The 19,343-nt window shown below is 40.2% G+C and overlaps 1 protein-coding gene across 4 annotated transcripts in view; it reads right to left on the bottom strand.

Moving 5' to 3' along the window:
- SELP (selectin P) overlaps positions 1-18,074 on the bottom strand; it is a 50,702-nt gene extending 32,628 nt beyond the window's left edge. For all 4 annotated transcript variants that reach the window (XM_082384255.1, XM_082384256.1, XM_082384258.1 and 1 more), the window contains exon 1: positions 13,353-18,074. In XM_082384255.1, coding sequence (XP_082240381.1) covers positions 13,353-13,355 — 3 coding nt within the window. In that variant the 5' untranslated portion in view covers positions 13,356-18,074. The remainder of the gene's footprint in view (positions 1-13,352) is intronic.
- Between the last annotated feature and the right edge of the window lie 1,269 nt (positions 18,075-19,343).

The raw sequence follows: 19,343 nt of genomic DNA, 5'->3' as shown, positions 1-19,343 counted from the left end.
ATTCCATCTTTTATTTAAAAACTTATGATGAAAAAACCTTTCTAAGTGGAGAGCTAAAATTTTAGCTCTCCACTTAGAAAGGTTCAAGAGGTTATCTAGTTTTTCAGAATTTTTTTGGAGGTACAGAAGCAAAAATATTGCTGGTGAAGAGCACAGTAGTGTAGCCTAATGAAGGGGACCTCAGTATTTGCCTTTGAAACTCTACTCCGTTTCTTCTCGGGTAGATTGGAGGAGGATCGCAGTGTTTTTAATCTAGTGGTGCCCTTCCTGTGCCCTTAGAAAGTGGTTTTCTTCCTGTAGAGAGTATTTCTAGGGGTTTCTCTGGCTTTGGGACCAGCTCAAGGAAGTGTGTTGGGACAATGACCAGATGAGGCTCCTATTCCCTGTCTCCATTCCCAGCTCCTCCCACCATCCCAACAGAGCTGTTTTATGGTTTAACTTGTTTGTTTAAACTTTTCAGTATGGTTTGGTTTAAACAAAATAGAGAGAGAGAGAGACAGAGTGCTAGTTTTGAACATTTTAAGGTTTTAGAGGACTGGTAAGTGCTTCTGGTCAAGACACAATATCTAAGAAAGGAAAATGCAAGTCATTGTGTGTCCCCTGCTTTAATCTGACCATACTTTTCTGTTTTTTAAAATCAAATACCAAGAATCACCTCTCATAGAATGTTTGAGAGCTGTAGGAAACCGTAAAGATTACTCCAAATCAATTAGGCATTTCTCCAGCATTCTTCAGCAGGTCTTTTGGACCATGGATGCTCGAGATGGGACCACCATCACTGCCTATCACTGAGACTCAGCGAATTTAGACGATTTGCCGAAGCTTCCGCACCGGAATGCATGTTGGGTTAACACAGTGATTCTTATTTTCACAGAACTCGTGTACTCCTTTGAAAGTCTGATAAAAGCCATAGTCAGGATTCTTTTTTAAAAAATTGCAGACTTGCAACTTTTTAGACAATTTCAGAAGGTTCATGGACCCCAAGTTCAAATCTCCGTGTTAACTGTAAGGCAGCACCTTGACTCATTGGCAAATGACAAGGGTTTTGTGTGTGGGTGTGGAGGACGAATGATGCTTAAAAATCTTCATTCGAGTAATAATTTCCCTCTGAAACTTCCTTGGGGTGGGTAAGCCTTCTCACATCTGCCCCTGCTCTCAGTATCATCTTTAGGACAGGGGTCTACATTGGTGAAGAGTTAAGGATTCTGTCCTGGTGTTTGTTACTAAACAAGTTACGTGTTGAAACAGCAGGAAATGCCTCTCTAGGAGGAGCAGCTGTGTGCTCTGCTAATTTTTACCTTAATGTTCTTTGGCAACCTGCTTCAAACTGGAAGTCACTGGGAAGGAGTCTGAGATGGGGTCATTAGAATAACATCCTGTGCCTGTGTAAACCTTCATGAAGGCTGCTTTGCACCGTGGTAATCTTTAATTTTACTTTTCAAATGACTAAAAGTGATTGCAGGGTGAAGAGAGAGGCAGAGACAAAGTAGACGGAGCCAGAAATGTTTTTCCCTCGACCTTTGCATAAAAAGAGGTAGTAAATGCCAGTAGGAATCCCATGGCTGCCAGCATTCTGGGTGGCTTACAAAGTTGGCAGGAATGGTACCATAGAAAGGCGATTGGGAGAGGGGCGGAGTCAAGATGGCATACTAGGAGGATGTGGAATTCGCATCTCTGCACAACTAGGGCACCTACCAGGCACCAGTGGGGGCCACGGACACCTAAGGGGACGGGAGGAACCCCCAGCGACCGGGTAGGACGTGGCACATTGGGGGGAGTGAGGGGGGAGGAGAAGTGGAGGCAGGACAGGACTGGCACCCACACACCCTCACCCAGGACCTTGCCTCCAAACTGAGCAGCTCCACACTCGGGTGCTGCCTCTCCCCTTCCGCACAGGTCCTAAGCAGAGGCCCCGCCCCATGCTTGAATGTCGCCCTGCTAGGCCCTGCCACCAAGGCCTTTTCTGGCTGCATGGGTCCTGAGCCTAGGCCCCACCCACCCCTAAACCCCACCCCTGCCTAAGGTTCACCCCCACCTAAACTCTGCCCCCCATAGCCAAGGCTTTTTTTTTTTTTCTTTTTTCCTCTTTTAGATTGGGGTTTTGTTTTACCTTGTTGATTCATTTATATTTTTATTTTTTCTAATAAATCTTTTCTTTTTCTAATTTTATTTTATTCTTTATACTTTGCTATCGTTCTGCTCTTTTGGGCTTGTTCCCCTCTTTTCATTTTTTTTTCTTTTTTCTTTTGTGGTTTTCTTTTACCTTGTTGCTGTTGTTTCAATTATATTTTTATTTTTCCTAATAAATTTTTTATCTTTCTAATTTTATTTTGTTTTTTATTCTTTCTTATTGTATTACTCCTTTTTTTCTCTTTTCTTTTTTCTTTTTTTTGCTGCGCCACACGGCTTGTGGGATCTTGGTTCCCAGGCTGGAGGTCGGGCCCAAGCTACTGTGGTGGGAGCTCTGAGTCCAAACCACTGGACTAACAGAGAACCTCAGACCCCAGGGAATATTAATCTGACAGAGGCCTTCTGGAGGTCCTCATCTCAGCACCAAGACCCAGCTCTATCCAACTGCCTTCAAACTCCATTGCTGAACACCTCAGGCCAAACAACTAGTAAGGCAGGAATACAGCACCACCCATCAAAAAAAAAAAAAAAAAGAAATGACAAAAAATATGTTACAGACAAAGGAGCAAGGTAAAAACCTACAAGACCAAATAAATGAATGAAATAGGCAACCTACCTGAGAAAGAATTCAGAGTAATGATAGTAAAGATGATACAAAATCTTGGAAACAGAATGGAGGAAATACAAGAAACATTTAACAAGGACCTAGAAGAACTAAAGAGCAAACAAACAGTGATGAACAACACAATAACTGATATGAAAAACTACTCTAGAAGGAATCAATAGTAGAATAACTGAGGCAGAAGAACGGATAAGTGAGCTGGAAGATTAAATGGTGGAAATAACTACCAGGGAGCAGAATAAAGAAAAAAGAATGAAAAGAATTGACGACAGTCTCAGAGACCTCTGGGACAACATTAAATGCACCAACATTTGAATTATAGGGGTCCCAGAAGAAGAAGAGAAAACAGAGGGTCTGAGAAATATTTGAAGGATTATAGTCGAAAACTTCCCTAAAATGGAAAGGGAAAGAGTCAATCAAGTCCAGGAAGCACAGAGAGTTCCATACAGGATAAACTCAAAGAGAAACACACCAGGACACATATTAATCAAACTATCAAAAATTAAATAGAAAGAAAAAATATTAAGAGCAGCAAGGGAAAAGCAACAAATAACATACTAGGGATCCCCATAAGGTTAACAGCTGATCTTTCAGCAGAAACTCTGCAAGCCAGAAGGGAATGGCAGGACATACTTAAAGTGATGAAAGGAAAAAACCTACAGCCAAGATTACTCTACCCAGCAAGGATCTCATTCAGATTCAATGAAGAAATCAAAAGCTTTACAGACAAGCAAAAGCTAAGAGAATTCAGCACCACCAAACCAGCTCTAGAACAAATGCTAAAGGAACTTCCCTAAGCGGGAAACACAAGGGAAGAAAAAGACCCACAGAAACAAACCCAGATCAATTAAAAAGATGGTAACAGGAACATACATATCAATAATACCTTGAATGTAAATGGATTAAATGCCCCAACCTAAAGACACAGACTGGCTGAATGGATACAAAAACAAGACCCTTAGATATGCTGTCTACACGAAACCCACTTCAGAACTAGGGACACATACAGACTGAAAGTGAGGGGTTGGAAAAAGATATTCCATGCAAATGGAAATCACAAGAAAGCTGGAGTAGCAATACTCATATCAGATAAAATAGACTTTAAAATAAAGGCTGTTATAATAGATAAGGAAGGACACCACATAATCATCAAGGGATCAATCCAAGAAGAAAACATAACAATTATAAATATTTATGCAGCCAACATAGGAGCCCCTCAATATACAGGGCAGATGCTAACAGCCATAAAAGGAGAAATCGACTGTAGCACAATAATAGTGGGGGACTTTAACACCCCTCTTACACCAATATACAGATCATCCATACAGAAAATAAATAAGAAACACAAGCTTTAAATGACACAACAGACCAGATAGACTTAATTGATATTTTCAGGACATTCCACCCAAAAGTGGAAGAATACACTTTCTTCTCAAGTGCACATGGAACGTTCTCCAGAATAAATCACATTTTGGGTCACAAATCAAGCCTTGGAAAACTTAAGAAAATTGAAATTGTATCAAGCATCTTTTCCGACCACAATGCTATGAGATTAGAAATCAATTACAGGACAAAAACGGTAAAAAACACAAATACGTGGAGGCTAAAGAGCGCACTGCTAAATAACCAAGAGACCACTGAAGAAATCAAAGAGGAAATCAAAAAATACCTAGAAACAAATGACAATGAAAACATTATGATTCAAAACCTATGGGACACAGCAAAAACAGTTCTAAGTGGGAAGTTCATAGCAATTCAAACTCACCTCAAGAAACAAGGGAAATCTCAAATAAACAATCTAACCTTACACGTAAAGCAACTAGAAAATGAACAAAGAAAACCCAAAATTAGAAGAAGGAAAGAAATCATACAGATCAGAGCAGAAATAAGTGAAATAGAAACAAAGAAAACAAGAGCAAAGATCAATAAAACTAAAAGCTGCTTCTTTGAGAGGATAAATAAAATTGATAAACCTTTAGCCAGAGTCATCAAGAAAAAAAGGGAGAGGACTCAAATCAATAAAATTAGAAATGAAAAAGGAGAGATTACAACTGACACTGCAGAAATACAAAAGATCATAAGAGACTAGTACAAGCAACTATATGCCAATAAAACGGACAACCTGAAAGAAATGGACAAATTCTTAGAAAAGTACAACCTTCCAAGATTGAACAGGAAGAATTAGAAAACATAAACAGACTAGTCACAGGTAATGAAACAGAAACTGTAATTAAAAATCTTCCAACAAACAAAAGTCCAGGACCAGATGGCTTCACAGGTGAATTCTGTCAAACATTTAGAGAAGAGTTAACACTTACCCTTCTCAAACTGTTCCAAAAAATTGCAGAGGAAGAAACACTCCCAAACTCATTCTACGAGGCCACCATCACCCTGATACCAAAACCAGGCAAAGATATCACAAAAAAAGAAAATTATAGACCACTATCACTGATGAACATAGATGCAAAAATTCTCGACAAAATACTAGCAAACAGAATCCAACAACACATTAAAAGGATCATACACCATGATCAAGTGGGATTTATCCCAGGGATGCAAGGATTCTTCAATATACCCGAAACAGTCAGTGTGATACACCATATTAACAAATTAAAGAATAAAAACCATATGAACATCTCAAGAGATGCAGAAAAAGCTTTTGACAAAATTCAACACCCATTTATGATAAAAACTCTCCAGAAAGTGGGCATAGTGGGAACCTACCTCAACATAATAAAAGCCATATATGACAAACCCACAGAAAACATCATTCTCAATGGTGAAAAACTGAAAGCATTTCCTCTAAGATCAGGAACAAGACAAGGATGTCCACTCTCACCACTATTATTCAACATAGTATTGGAAGTCCTAGCCACAGCAATCAGAGAAGGAAAAGAAATAAAAGGAATACAAATTGGAAAAGAAGTAAAACTGTCACTGTTTGCCAATGACGTGATGCTATACATAGAAAATCCTAAAGATGCCACCCGAAAACTACTAGAACTAATCAATGAATTTGGTAAGGTTGCAGGATACAAAATTAATGCACAGAAATCTCTTGCATTCCTATACACTAACAACGAAAGACCAGAAAGATAAATTAAGGAAACAATCCCATTTACCATCACAACGAAAAGAATAAAATACCTAGGAATAAACCTACCTAAGGAAGCAAAAGACCTGTACTCAGAAAACTATAAAACACTGTTGAAAGAAATCAAAGATATCATAAACAGATGGAGAGATATACCATGCAACTGGATTGGAAGAATCAATATTGTGAAAATGACTATACTACCCAAAACAATCTACAGGTTCAGTGCAATCCCTATCAAATTGCCAAAGGCATTTTTCACAGAACTAGAACAAGAAATTTTACAATTTGTATGGAAACACAAAAGACCCTGAATAGCCAAAGCAATCTTGAGAAAGAAAAATGGAGCTGGAGGAATCAGGCTCCTTGACGTCAAACTATACCACAAAGCTACAGTAATCAAGACAGTATGGTACTGGCACAAAAACAGAAATATAGATCAATGGAACAAGATAGAAAGCCCAGAGATAAACCCACGCACATTTGGTCACCTTATCTTTGACAAAGGAGGCAAGAATAAACAGTGGAGAAAAGACAGTCTCTTCAATAAGTGGTGCTGGGAAAAATGGACAGCTACATGTAAAAGAATGAAATTAGAACACTCCCTAACACCATACACAAAAATAAACTCAAAATGGATTAAAGACCTAAATGTAAGGCCAGACACTATCAAACTCTTAGACGAAAACATAGGCAGAACACTCTATGACATAAATCACAGCAAGATCCTTTTTGACCCACCTCCTAGAGTAATGGAAATAACAAGAAAAATAAACAAATGGGACCTAATGAAACTTAGAAGCTTTTGCACAGCAAAGGAAACCACAAATAAGACCAAAAGACAACCCTCAGAATGGGAGAAAATATTTGCAAATGAAACAATGGACAAAGGATTAATCTCCAAAATGTACAAGCAGCTCATGCAGCTCAATATCACGAAAACAAACAACCCAGTCCAAAAATGGGCAGAAGACCTAAATAGACATTTCTCCAAAGAAGACATACAGATGGCCAACAAATGCACGAAAAGATGCTCAACATCACTAATCATTAGAGAAATGCAAATCAAAACCACAATGGGGTATCACCTCACACCAGTCAGAATGGCCATCATCAAAAAATCTACAAAGGATAAATGCTGGAGAGGGTGTGGAGAAAAGGGAACCCTCCTGCACTGTTGGTGGGAATGTAAATTGATACGGCCACTATGGAGAACAGTATGGAGGTTCCTTAAAAAACTACAAATAGAACTACCATATGACCCAGCAATCTCACTACTGGGCATATCCCCTGAGAACACCATCATTCAAAAAGATATATGTACCACAATGTTCATTGCAGCACTATTTACAACAGCCAGGACATGGAAGCAACCTAAATATCCATCAACAAATGAATGGATAAAGAAGATGTGGCACATATATACAATGGAATATTACTTCAGCCATAAAAAGGAACGAAATTGAGTTATTTGTAGTGAGGTGGATGGACCTAGAGACTGTCATACAGAGTGAAGTAAGTCAGTCAAAGAGAAAAACAAATACCATATGCTAACGCATATATATAGAATTTTAAAAAGTGGTACTGATGAACCTAGTGGCAGGCAGGAATAAAGACGCAGATGTAGAGAACAGACTTGAGGGAACGGGCAGGGGGAAGGGGAAGCTGGGATGAAGTGAGAGAGTATCATTGACATATATACACTACCAAATGTAAAATGGATGGCTAGTGGGAATCAGCTGCATAGCACAGGGAGATCAGCTCGGTGCTTTGTGTCCACCTAGAGGAGTGGGATAGGGAGGGTGGGAGGGAGGCTCAAGAGGGAGGGCATATGGTGATATATGTATACATATAGCTGATTCACTTTGTTGTACAGCAGAAACTAACACAACATTGTAAAGCATTTGTACTCCAATAAAGACGTGAAAAAAATTTAAGAAAAAGAAAAAGAAAGAAAGGAGATCCTGTTCTCCTGTCTATGTTGTAGACCACAGCCTTGCACTTTTAGAGGCAGAACCTACAATGTCCCTCCCTAGACCCTCTGTCTTCTGCCTAGGTCCTGTCTGATTTCTCTCCTTCCTTTACAGTTCAGTTTTCTTAATTTCCTTGCCTCCCCTTTCCTCTCCAACCCCCAGTCCCACCAGACTACAAAACTGCTCCTGCTGACTTTACCCCTGACATCCTAATTATCAAACCCAATGAAGTCTTTCCATCATTATCTTCCTTGACCTTTCTGCAGCAATAAATATTACTGACTATTTCCTTTTGCTTAAAATGCTTCCCTTGGTTCTTCTCTTGATTCTTTTCTGACATCTTGAGCAACTGTTCTGAGTCTTCTCTTGAATCCACATCAACCCTCTTGCAGAGATAGAGGTGGAGATTCCCCTGGGTTCCTACCTCCCTGGCCCTATTCTCTTATCACTCTTCTGCTTTCCTAGGGCCTCCTTATGGTCATCTGTTTGCCAGTGGCTCTCCATCAGCATCTCCATCCCTGACTTTCCTCCTGAGCATGAAGTCTGCAATCCAAATGCAAAACAAACATATGAGCACACACAGCTGGAGGCAGCTGCTGGCAGAGGCTTCTCAGGGCAAGGGATATGACTTACTCATGTCTGAATCCCAGCCATAGTAGAGAACAGATGCTTAATCCTTAATAAATATGTTATAGATGAATGAATGAATAAGTGAAAAATGGCAAGGGAATGACTGAAAGTAAGATAGAGGCGTGCTGAATGGGAAAATGTTGGAGAAATATGTGATAATTAGAACTAAGTACAATATGGTTACAGCAGTGATCGTATCAAATGTAAAAGTGTATTATGATTAGGTAGAAGAGTATAATACGGCTGTGCAAAAAAATATGTTTCAGCACTTGGTCTCATTCTCTTTGAGTATGAGAGAAACAAGGGGCATGATGGCTCGCGTCCCATGTGAGAGAAATAAGGAGAAGGACTCACTCACTTAACTCCATGCGGGTGGCAGATGGGGTTAAGTGGAGGAGAAGTGGGGGAATTAGGACCTACCATAGCTGGTGTGTCTCAGGAAAGCCTGGAGAAGCATCAAATAGTGTCAGCTCTTAGAAGAGGGAGAGGTGAAGGCAAATTCCATGTAACTCTCTGGAGTGGGTGTGTCCCTTTGAAAGGCTCCAGCACCGAAGAAGGCTCATATAAGGGATGCATGTTCTTATGAACAGACAGTATCACTGACCCAAGCCCCATAGCCTACCTGCCCACAGAGACCCTGAAGTCCTCCATCAGGTGGGACCAGGGAGGGAAGACCAAGGATCCCTTCACATCAATCTGCCATCAAATCCTATTGACTTTACCTTCTGATGAGATACCTGGCCATTCTCCAGATTTCCACTTTATTGCTGCAGCACTAATTCAGACATTATCATTTCCTTCCTGGACCAGAGAAATCATCTTCTCACTGGTCTCTTCTTCTCAAGATTACCCATCTCCAGTTCTTTATCTCTAATGCTGTCTGAATGATATTCCTAACACAAAATCTGATCATATTGCTTCACTACTTAAAACCCATCAGCTGTTCCTACTCCCTGAGCAGTACATACCAGCTCCTTAAGATGACACTGTGAGGCTCTTCAAGATGAGGCTTCTTCCTATTTGTCTAGTCCCATCTCCTGCCATTACTCCTCAATTACACCCTGCCCCCACCGCAATTCTACAGTGCATTTATAACAAGACATCTTGTACTTTCCAGAATGCACGGTATGTTCCCCATGTTCTTTTTATGCCCAGAGCACCCTCTCCTTCTGTGGGTGCCTAGCTCTAAAAGTCCAAGAGTCTCCTCCTCAAAGGAGCCTTCCCTATTACCAATCCCTTCCTCCACACCCCAAGATAGGCACGCCCTTGTTATTGCCTGTATTCTTTCCCATTATTTATTTCAATAACTATCGATTTATTAAGTGCCTACAATGTGTCAGGCACTGTTATAGGCACTGGCAATTAAAATGGTAAAAGAAGACACGATTCCTTTCCTCATGAAATGGACATTCTGTGGAAGACAGACAATGAAACAAACACCAATATATACACAACAGTACTGAACGAGTAAACATAAAAAATAGAAGACAGTGGTAAGTGCTAGGTAGAGAATTAAAGCCAGGTTATGTGATAGAGTGACGGGGTGGTTATATTATACAGGGAGGGAGGTCAGGGAAGACCTCTCTAAAAAGGTGGCATTTAAGCTGAGAGCAGAATGACCAGAAGAAACCAGTGAGAAGCAGGAGGAAAAGCATTAAAGACAGAAGGAAATGTTAATGTGAAGGCTTTAAGGTGGAAGGAAAATGTGGAGTGTTCAAAGAACATGAAAACATCAGTGTCGCTGGAATGGAATGAGCAAGGGTAGAAGAGTATGAGATAAAGCTGGGGACAGATCACTCTGGGCTTTAGGAACTAAAACAAGGGGGTGAGCTTTTTGTTCTAAGTGTAAGACAAATGGGGCAGCAAGTAGATTTTACGAGAGATAGTGATGTGGTCTGATTGCTGCTGAAAATTGGGAAGTCCTAGAGGTTAGTTGAAAAGAAGCTGGTCTGGAGTCAGATCTGGTGAGTTTGAAATGACAGTTGCAGAAGGGATCCAATTGCCAGGGTTTTGAAGAGAGAAGCGTCCTGAATAGATGCATCTAACGATGGTGTTTCTTTTTTATAATTTGAGGTAATATTATAATCTGTAGTCTTTCAAATTAAAAAGCAGCAAGTCTACAGGTGGTTTTAAACAAATGATTTCTCTTCAACATTTATTTACATATACTTCTAGCACACTGCTAGGTGCATGGTGGGGCACCGAATAAATATTTGCATATGTTGGATATTATAATATCTACAAAATCAGTCTGTTTTATCTTAGAAATTTCTTATGGGAAAGAAAGGAAATTAAAGAGGGTCAATGAGAATACAAAGGGGGAAGGCAGATATGAGAGTTATTGAAGAGACAGAACTATACAACTTGTTGGTGGCAGAGTCTAGATTTTCAAGGCAGTACAAGTGATATCATATTATTTCCCTTAAGTTTATGGGTGATGGTGATAATATAGCACAGATATTAGTAGCCTCAGCCTAAAGGCAGAAAATGAAACAGTGAAACAAAGAGGTCTATAAGCCAAATAGCAAATAGAAATAAAGACAGGAAGGAACCCAGGACAACATCAACACTAAGAATCAAAGCATATATATATATATATATATATATATATATATATATGTATATATACACACATATATATGTATTTAGACTCCTGATCACCATTATTTAGGATGAAATATTAGCATTAAATATAAAGTAGCATACTTAAAAGATTTTTTAAGCCATTTGGACCATGGCTGAGCTATATCTCTACAAATATAAAGGATTCATTTTGTGTATTTGACTTTATAAAATTTCTGTTGTGCTTTTCAAACAGAGAAATGAGTCACTTAGAAGACAATGTAATAATAAATTCCACTTATGAAACATCATGTGCCTACCCTCTAAGGTCAGGTCCAGACTCTTTTCCCAGTACTGCCTGTTATGTAGTAAGTCACTGTGATGTTTGAGGGTTTGATTAATAAGCTTCCATTTACAAAATTCTGAAACTGCACTTTCTAAGAGCTAGCAGCCAGCCCAGGAGAGCGTGAACAATTTAATTACATTTTGAAAAATAGGTAATGGAAGGAAGCGTAAGAACTAGAATCAACAGACCTAAGATGGTTAAAAGGTATAAATGGAAATGAATCCAGACCTGCTTCTTAGTCCACTCACACCCTGACTAACATTGGCGTAATTTAACTGTAAGTTCCCCGTCTAGCACTCCCCCAACTCTGAGATCCATCTGATTGAAAACACCCCACCAGAGAAACTTTAACATCTTTCCTCAGGTCCTAGGGTTAATTGAAGCCACTCTGAACTTGAAGTTGAATTTTCACACAGAGTTCGAGGTTCCGGAATCCCAAGAGACAAATGTGCTCAAGGGCAAAGGAAGAGGTCTTGTCATTGAAATATTCAAAATGATTCCAGGGCTGGAGTTCTTAGCACTTCATTGCAGAGTTCCAGGTTAGTTTCAGGATGCCAGTGGAGGAACTTCTGAGCTTAAAGCATAGGAGGCGAAAGGGTGGGGTTCTTAACTGGGGACCCACATGGAGATCTGGGGACTCCCTGCAGTTATCCATAAAGCTCAGTGTTTATGTGGATGTCTGCATTTTCATCTGGGAAAAGGAGTTGTACCTTTTGTCAGAATCTCAAAGAACTCCATGATTCAATCTGTTAACATTCCTCTAAAATAGAGGAGGATCCCAAAGAGAATAGACGGAAGAAAGAAAGAACTGTTCATTCATTTAAGTTGACCAATACAGGAAAATTTTGCAAGAGATAAGACAAAAGTAAACCACGTTCTTACATCATTGGAGTTCAAACTCAGGACAGACTCAAACTCCTTCCTCTTCTTTTCATCGTCCTTTTATCCCTATTCTCCCCAACCTGGAAAATCCTCATTACAGGTATTTGAAAACTGTACTATAATAAAGCAAAGAGATGGAGTGAATTGGGTATAAGTGCTACTTTCTTCTGGTATCCCATACAAAGGGGCTCAAAAACAGGGACAGTCTGGTTCCTCTCTAGCCACAGACTGCAGGATTGTAGACCCTAGGACTGTATGAGATATGCCTCATAAGTCGAGGGTAAGACTCTATGTGTGTCTTATCTAGGATAATGTTAATGAGTTCAAGAAAGCCTTTTTCCTTGGATCTTCCCTGGATCCCAAATCCCACTAAACCCCAAGAATTTTCTCTTTCTCGTAACAATAACAGCTAATGTTTACTAATCCACAACTATGTGCCAGGCTCAGACCTAAATGCTTTTCAGTGTAAACTTATTTAATCCTCACAATGATGCTACAAAGTAGAGTACTATTATTCTGTCCATTTTATAGATGAGGAAACTGAGTCACTAACAGGACTGAGAGCTGAGGCAGAAATGGGAACTGTGTGAATACTCCACGTTAGTCCCAGCAGACTCCTAGGGCTCAGAGAAAGAAATAGGTGAGCTGGGGATGAGAAAACATTTAACTGTAGTCTTGTCCCAGGGCACTTACTCAGCCTTGCATTCAACCCAGATAGAACAGCAATCCTGGAGAAGGGGGTTGAGGGTTAACCAAGGTTTGCTCCAAGAGAGTCCCTGTAAGCCCTGCTAGGAAAAACAGCAGCTGTCGAGTCAGAGGACGGAAGTTCAGATCCAGACAACATCAAGCCTAACAGTGTACCTTAGGTAAAACACCTAGCCTCTCTGTAGGACACAGCAGCTTCATTTGTAACATGGACATAGCAACTCACAAGGATGTTGGGAGGGTCAAAGTGGACAGCAGGTTTTGAAATGCTTACAAACTCTAAAGGGCTGCTCAACATAAAGCTCCATGATTAAGGCTCTTCCTCATTTTCGGAAGCTTTACCTGCCTGACTCAGCTCCAAACCACTTCAACCCAACCACTTCCCATAGCAAAGAGAAATGAACTTACCATCTCCTCTGTGACACAGCCAGCTTACTGCCGTCTGTGCAACGCAGACTTCTTATAGTCTTGCTGCCTCCCCTCAGCTGTCAGGCTGTTTAGAAAAGCAACTTCCTATTCACTTTCCTGAAAGTCACCACAGCCCTTCCCATGAAGTTAGAATGTAGATAATACAGGAGCAGTGTTGGCAGCTTAGAAATAACAGTCACCGAGGAAGCGGGCGGGGGAGGGGGTTTGCCGACTTCCGTGGGAGGTGGGCCACAGACAGGGGTGAGTGCGAATCACTCCTGGACATTCCAGGCTGAGTAGTGTAGGAATCGTACCCACACCCGCAGTGGTCAGGTTTCCTCTGACAATGATATGAGCTCCAATTTAAGGTCATATATTGGAAAACTCACTTTGTCTTAATCATAATGTCTTAGTGTAAGTTTTCCACTTACTGTGAAGTCTCAGTGAATGTTTTCTATTCCAGCAGGCTTCTGACGGATAAGGGACAAATATAGTAACAAAAAATAATTAGGTGGGAAAGCGAAAGCCACTGAGGGTTTTCTGGCAATTGGAGGGGTTGTTGGAAGGAGTTTGGGAGTGAAAATATAAAACAGACACGGGTCATTATTAGAAAGGGACTTCTGCTTCTTAAATCAGAAAAAAGATGTAAAAATGGTTAGTGTGGGGACGTAAAAGGCTGTGTGGCACAGTGGTTAAGAGACCCCACTTGGTTCCATGTGTGGCTCTCCTTTAGCCAAACTACTTAAACTCTCTACACCTTTTTTTTTTTTTAACTGTGAAATAGAATGATTATAGCAGAACTTCTCTTACAGGGCTGTTATGTGATTAAATGAATTGATGTGTGGAGAGTGCTTGAAACAGTATCTGGTCCACAGTGCTCAACAAATGTAGGCTATTATTATTACTTTTCAGATTTGCCATCAGACAGCAAAATCAAGTATCAAGCATTTAGTGTCAAGTCAGAAAACCATAACTCCAATTCATCCCCTTGGAATTCTAGTTGTGCAGTAGTGGGTGTTATTCTTCATTCACTCCATGATTATCATAGCTTGTAAACAGGCATCTCATGGATTGATTAAAAATGGGATTAAATGGAAAAATCTGGAAGTCCAAAGATAAAGATGATTTAAAGAGCTTGGGCCTGCATTTGCACTTGGGAATTTGGGACAAAGAGGAAAGGATTAATACATGGTAGAAATAGAGAGCCTGGTGAAGGAGGCGGTGATAGAGGAATGGTAGCAGGAGAACAAGGGATGCTGAGAGAGAGGAAAGCACGGGGGACTTTGGGCAGCATGATGCAGAGGTTTAGAGCCAGACTGCCTGCCTCCACCGCCTACAAGCTGTGTGACCTTGCAAGTCACTACTATCCTCCTGTGACTCAGTTCCCTCAGCTATGTTAACAAATAAGGATAATAGTCATCAGTTATCACCGCATGGAAATGTTTGGACAGTTAAATGGAAATACGTGTGAAGTGCTCAGAGCAATCTCTGGCACACTGCAAGTGCCGTGGATGTGCTAGCTATTATTTCTCTAAGACTTGCCTCCACTCCCTCCTGTTCTTATTTTCACTCGCCAGATCCTCTTCTTGACATTGCCTTATTTAAAAAAAAAAAAAATTTCTCAGATGCATATGAGGGAAGGTGCTATGTAGACTCTAGGTTCTACCAACGATGTGTTTTAAATGGGATAATGTTAAATTTTAGGGAGTGTGAGGGGAGTAGAAAAGGATTCCAAGGAATAGGAATGGAAGGAAAATACCATTGACTTTGTTTAAAGGCTGTTCAGGCTGAATACCATTTGCTTGAATGGATTTAGCCTATGTAGAAAATTTATATTGTTTCTAATTATGTGGCCACTAAAAACATGATGATTCTAATATAATTTTTTCTTAATTTATTTATTTATTTATTTTTGGCCGTGTTGGGTCTTCGTTTCTGTGCGAGGGCTTTCTCTAGTTGCGGCAAGCGGGGGCCACCCTTCATCGCGGTGCGCGGGCCTCTCACTATCGCGGCCTCTCGTTGCGGAGCACAGGCTCCAGACGCGCAGGCTCAGTAGTTGTGGCTCACGGGCCCAGTTGCTCCGTGGCATGTGGGATCTTCCCAGACCAGGGCTCGAACCCGTGTCCCCTGCATTGGCAGGCAGATTCTCAACCACTGCGCCACCAGGGAAGCCCCCTCTAATATAATTTAATTAGTAGTGTTACTTCTCGTTTCATATCATGTTTTCTCATCTCTTCATATTGTACTAGAAATTCCCAAAGGGCAGGGCCCCTTTTTGTATTAGTCTTACTTCTCCTGTAGTATCTAGCAGAGGGCAAATAGACACCCAACACATACTTGTTGATTCATTTATTAGATCGGTGGCTCTGGGTAGACACAATAAAAGTGCCCCCTCCCATCTTCCTCTCTGAATTCTATTTATATTATTTCAGTGGTGCATTCATATACACAAGAAATATTTAAGCTCCTTCAAGGCTTCTGGCCTTGTGCTAACACTAGGGATTCAATAATGAGCAACACCTTCGTGGAGCTCAGAGTTGTTTTATTTGGAGGTGGGGCATTGGATATTAGATTAAAATCACACAATTAAATGCAGGAAGAAAAAAAATGATGTGGGGAAACTTTCTAGGTCAGTTGAGGCTTGGAGTAGCCCAGGAGCTACCAGATAGCCACAGTGGCTGGAGGGTGGGGCAGGAGGCTGGGGAGTGAGGGAGTACGCAGACCATGTTGGGTCTCACAGGCCATGTTAAGGTTGTATCTTCATGTGTAGCATCTGTCATCTAGTCAAATAGAAGGCAGTTCATTCTAAGGGAAGTTCCACCTGCACAGCTGGTCCTCTACTCATAGAAGACTAGGGAACTTTTTACAGACTAGTCCGTAGGATGACAAGTTAGAACTTCAAAAAAAGAACATATAGCTTTCCCCCCTCATTGTTAATGTAATACATGTTTGTTGTAAAGAAAAGAAAAGCATAGAGTAGGGAAAAAAATTTTCCAAAGTACTGTCACCAATGGAATTGGAATCACATTGTATATTCAGCACAATGCTTTTGTCATTTGATAATATATCATAAACCTTTCTGATACAATATTTCTGCTCTAGTTACAACTAAAAAAAAAAAAAAAAAAAAACCTAAGTGTCTGTCACTCCCCTGATGGCTGACATAGTCATGGACAAAGATGTCAGCTCTCCCCACATAGCTTTCGGAAGATACCTTACACAAATTTCGTGAACTGCTAACTCTTCCCACTGAAATTCTATTTAAATTGGTCTGTGGTATTATGCTCAAACATTTCGTTTCTCTATCTTTCCTCTGCAGTTTTTGAAAGGGAAGGAAAGGCAAGGGAATCAGTCACTGGCCAAGGTCTCAAACAGTAAACATGAACCTTCACAAAACTATCTACACACATAACCTTAAATAGAAATTAGATTCTCAGGACACACTCCATATTACCCCATTTATGCCACTTAGCCCCATCCAGAGTTTCATTTATTTGTCCTACACATTTTTGTTACGGCCCATTCTGCGCTATCTTCTAAGCTACTCTCTGAAGACACACAGATGAATAGGACACAGTCCCGGTCCTGACGGAGCTCAAAGACGAGTGAAGAGATAGGTAGAGAAACATAATTGTAACAATATGGAGGACACGGTGTATACACACGCGTTCTTGTGCGAGCTCCACGAAAAGATATCTGACTCAGTCTGATGGTGGCAGTGGAGAGGTGGTTGGAAAGAATGCTTAGAGGAGGTGACCACTGAGCTGAGTAGAATAAGTCAGATTCTTTTGTGCAAGCTCAGTGGTTGGACATGCACATACAGAAAATGCTCTAAACTCAGCAGATGAATTAGGAAGTGGTTTTTGTATTAAAAGTATTTTTATCCTTCCAAGAGCATATTGTGTCTGGGGCCCTTTGATCACCATAAGGCTGTGATAACCACAAAAGGGTTATCACCCACAGTTGAACACTAGAAACACAATTAAATTGGTGACCTATTTGTACATGAACACCACTCATAGACTCTTTCAAAGTCGCTGAGGAAGTGAAACAGAGATAGTGTTACATTTTTGAGCTACTATTATGGAACCCCTATTCTTGGGCCAGACCCTATGCTAAGCATTTTAAAAGCTGTATCTCACTGAATCCTCACAACAGCCTTATGGGTTCGTTCCAATCTGCACAGCTGGCTCATCTACTCAGAGATTATTATGATACACATTTTATTAAAAAGTAAATTGCAGCTTGGAGGGTTAAATGTCTTGCTCAACATGACAGAGCTAATAAATGAAAAAGATGGGATTCAAATTCAAGTCCAGCTGAAACGACACTACACTAAAATGTGAGTTTTTCATTAAACTCTTTAAAAAGCACTTCAGGGGCTTCCCTGGTGGCGCAGTGGTTGAGAATCTGCCTGCTAATGCAGGGGACACGGGTTCGAGCCCTGGTCTGGGAAGATCCCACATGCCACGGAGCAGCTGGGCCCGTGAGCCACAACTACTGAGCCTGCGCGTCTGGAGCCTGTGCCCCGCAACGGGAGGGGCCGCGATAGTGAAAGGCCCGCGCACCGCGATGAAGAGCGGTCCCCGCACCGCGATGAAGAGTGGCCCCCACTTGCCGCAACTAGAGAAAGCCCTCGCATGAACCGAAGACCCAACACAGCCAAAAAAATAAATAAATAAATAAATAAAGTAGCTATAAAAGTAAAAAAAAAAAAAAAAAAGGTATGCACATCTTAAATTTAAAAAAAAAAAAAAAAAAAAAAGCACTTCAAATAATTCTATGCTCCTGTCTCCTAATAAAAGGGAATTGTCTTACCAAGATGTATGATAGCCTCCTAGGGATTTGCTCTCCTTTAACAATGAAGAGATGGGAAAAGGCGTCATTTGAGATTTTAATTTGGGTGACTCGGTTGTACTTAAACTGTGCTTAATAAGTGTTCTTCTCTTTCTATAGCTGGAGCTTGCTGTTTTACTCTTTGTTATTACAATGAAACTATACTTTTTTAGCTCATCTGTCAATGTAATTAATAAAACAATTTCCACAGGAAAATAGTCTTTTGCTAAAATGAAAATGTAAAAGTAATGTATTCTTTTATAAAAGATCCATACCCTACAGAAAGACAAAAAAAAAAAAAAAAGTGAAAATCATCCATTATATCACCCTACCCAAATATAACCACTGTTAACTTGGTAGGCTTTCAGAATTTTTTAATTCATATATTCACAAAAAGTTTTTCAACAAAAATAGATCTAAGTTTTATTTTTATATTTTGGTTCTTAAAAGTAAACCATATACTAAGGACATCTTTTCATGTTAATAAATATATACCTACATCAGCCTTTATAAGGGCTACATAATATTCCATTTATAATGCACCATAATTTATTTAAAATATCCCATACTGATGAAAATCTTACTATTATAAACAACACTGCAAAACATCTTAGGATATTTATCTTTGCCTATATTTGTCCTATATGTTCTCTAGGAAAATTTCTAGAAGTGGATTTACTAGGCCAAAGTATATTTGCACTTAAAATGATGACAGATATTATTTCATTATCCTCCAGATAAAAGTATAAATTTGAACTCTCACCAGTAGTATATGAAAGCGTCCCTTTCCTCACTTTTGCTCTAATACTCACTTTATCAGTTTTAAAAAACTTGGCCAAGCTGGTAAACAGCTACAACAAAAATCTCATTTTTCTACTTTTTAGGACTTAGATTATTATGGAACTTACCCAATCGGTAATGTTTTGAGAAAGTAACACAAAACATTGGGACACTGCATAAAGATGCCTTGGATGTCACCTCCTGCCACTCTGCAAGCTTGGGAACTTTGGTGCAGTCACTGGCAGTGAGGCATGAATGGTGGCAGGCTCAACAGAGGTGAAAAACAAATGAAAAGATAGATGTCCAAAACACAAACATGGATTGCTCCCTGGGTTTCGTGGCTGCAGCTTTTGTGGTTGTTCAGCTTCTGCTTGC

Source organism: Balaenoptera borealis, assembly GCF_965194805.1.
Source record: "Balaenoptera borealis genome assembly, chromosome: 1".
Classification (NCBI taxonomy): Eukaryota; Metazoa; Chordata; class Mammalia; order Artiodactyla; family Balaenopteridae; genus Balaenoptera; species Balaenoptera borealis.
This window is presented reverse-complemented; position numbering and strand designations above follow the sequence as displayed.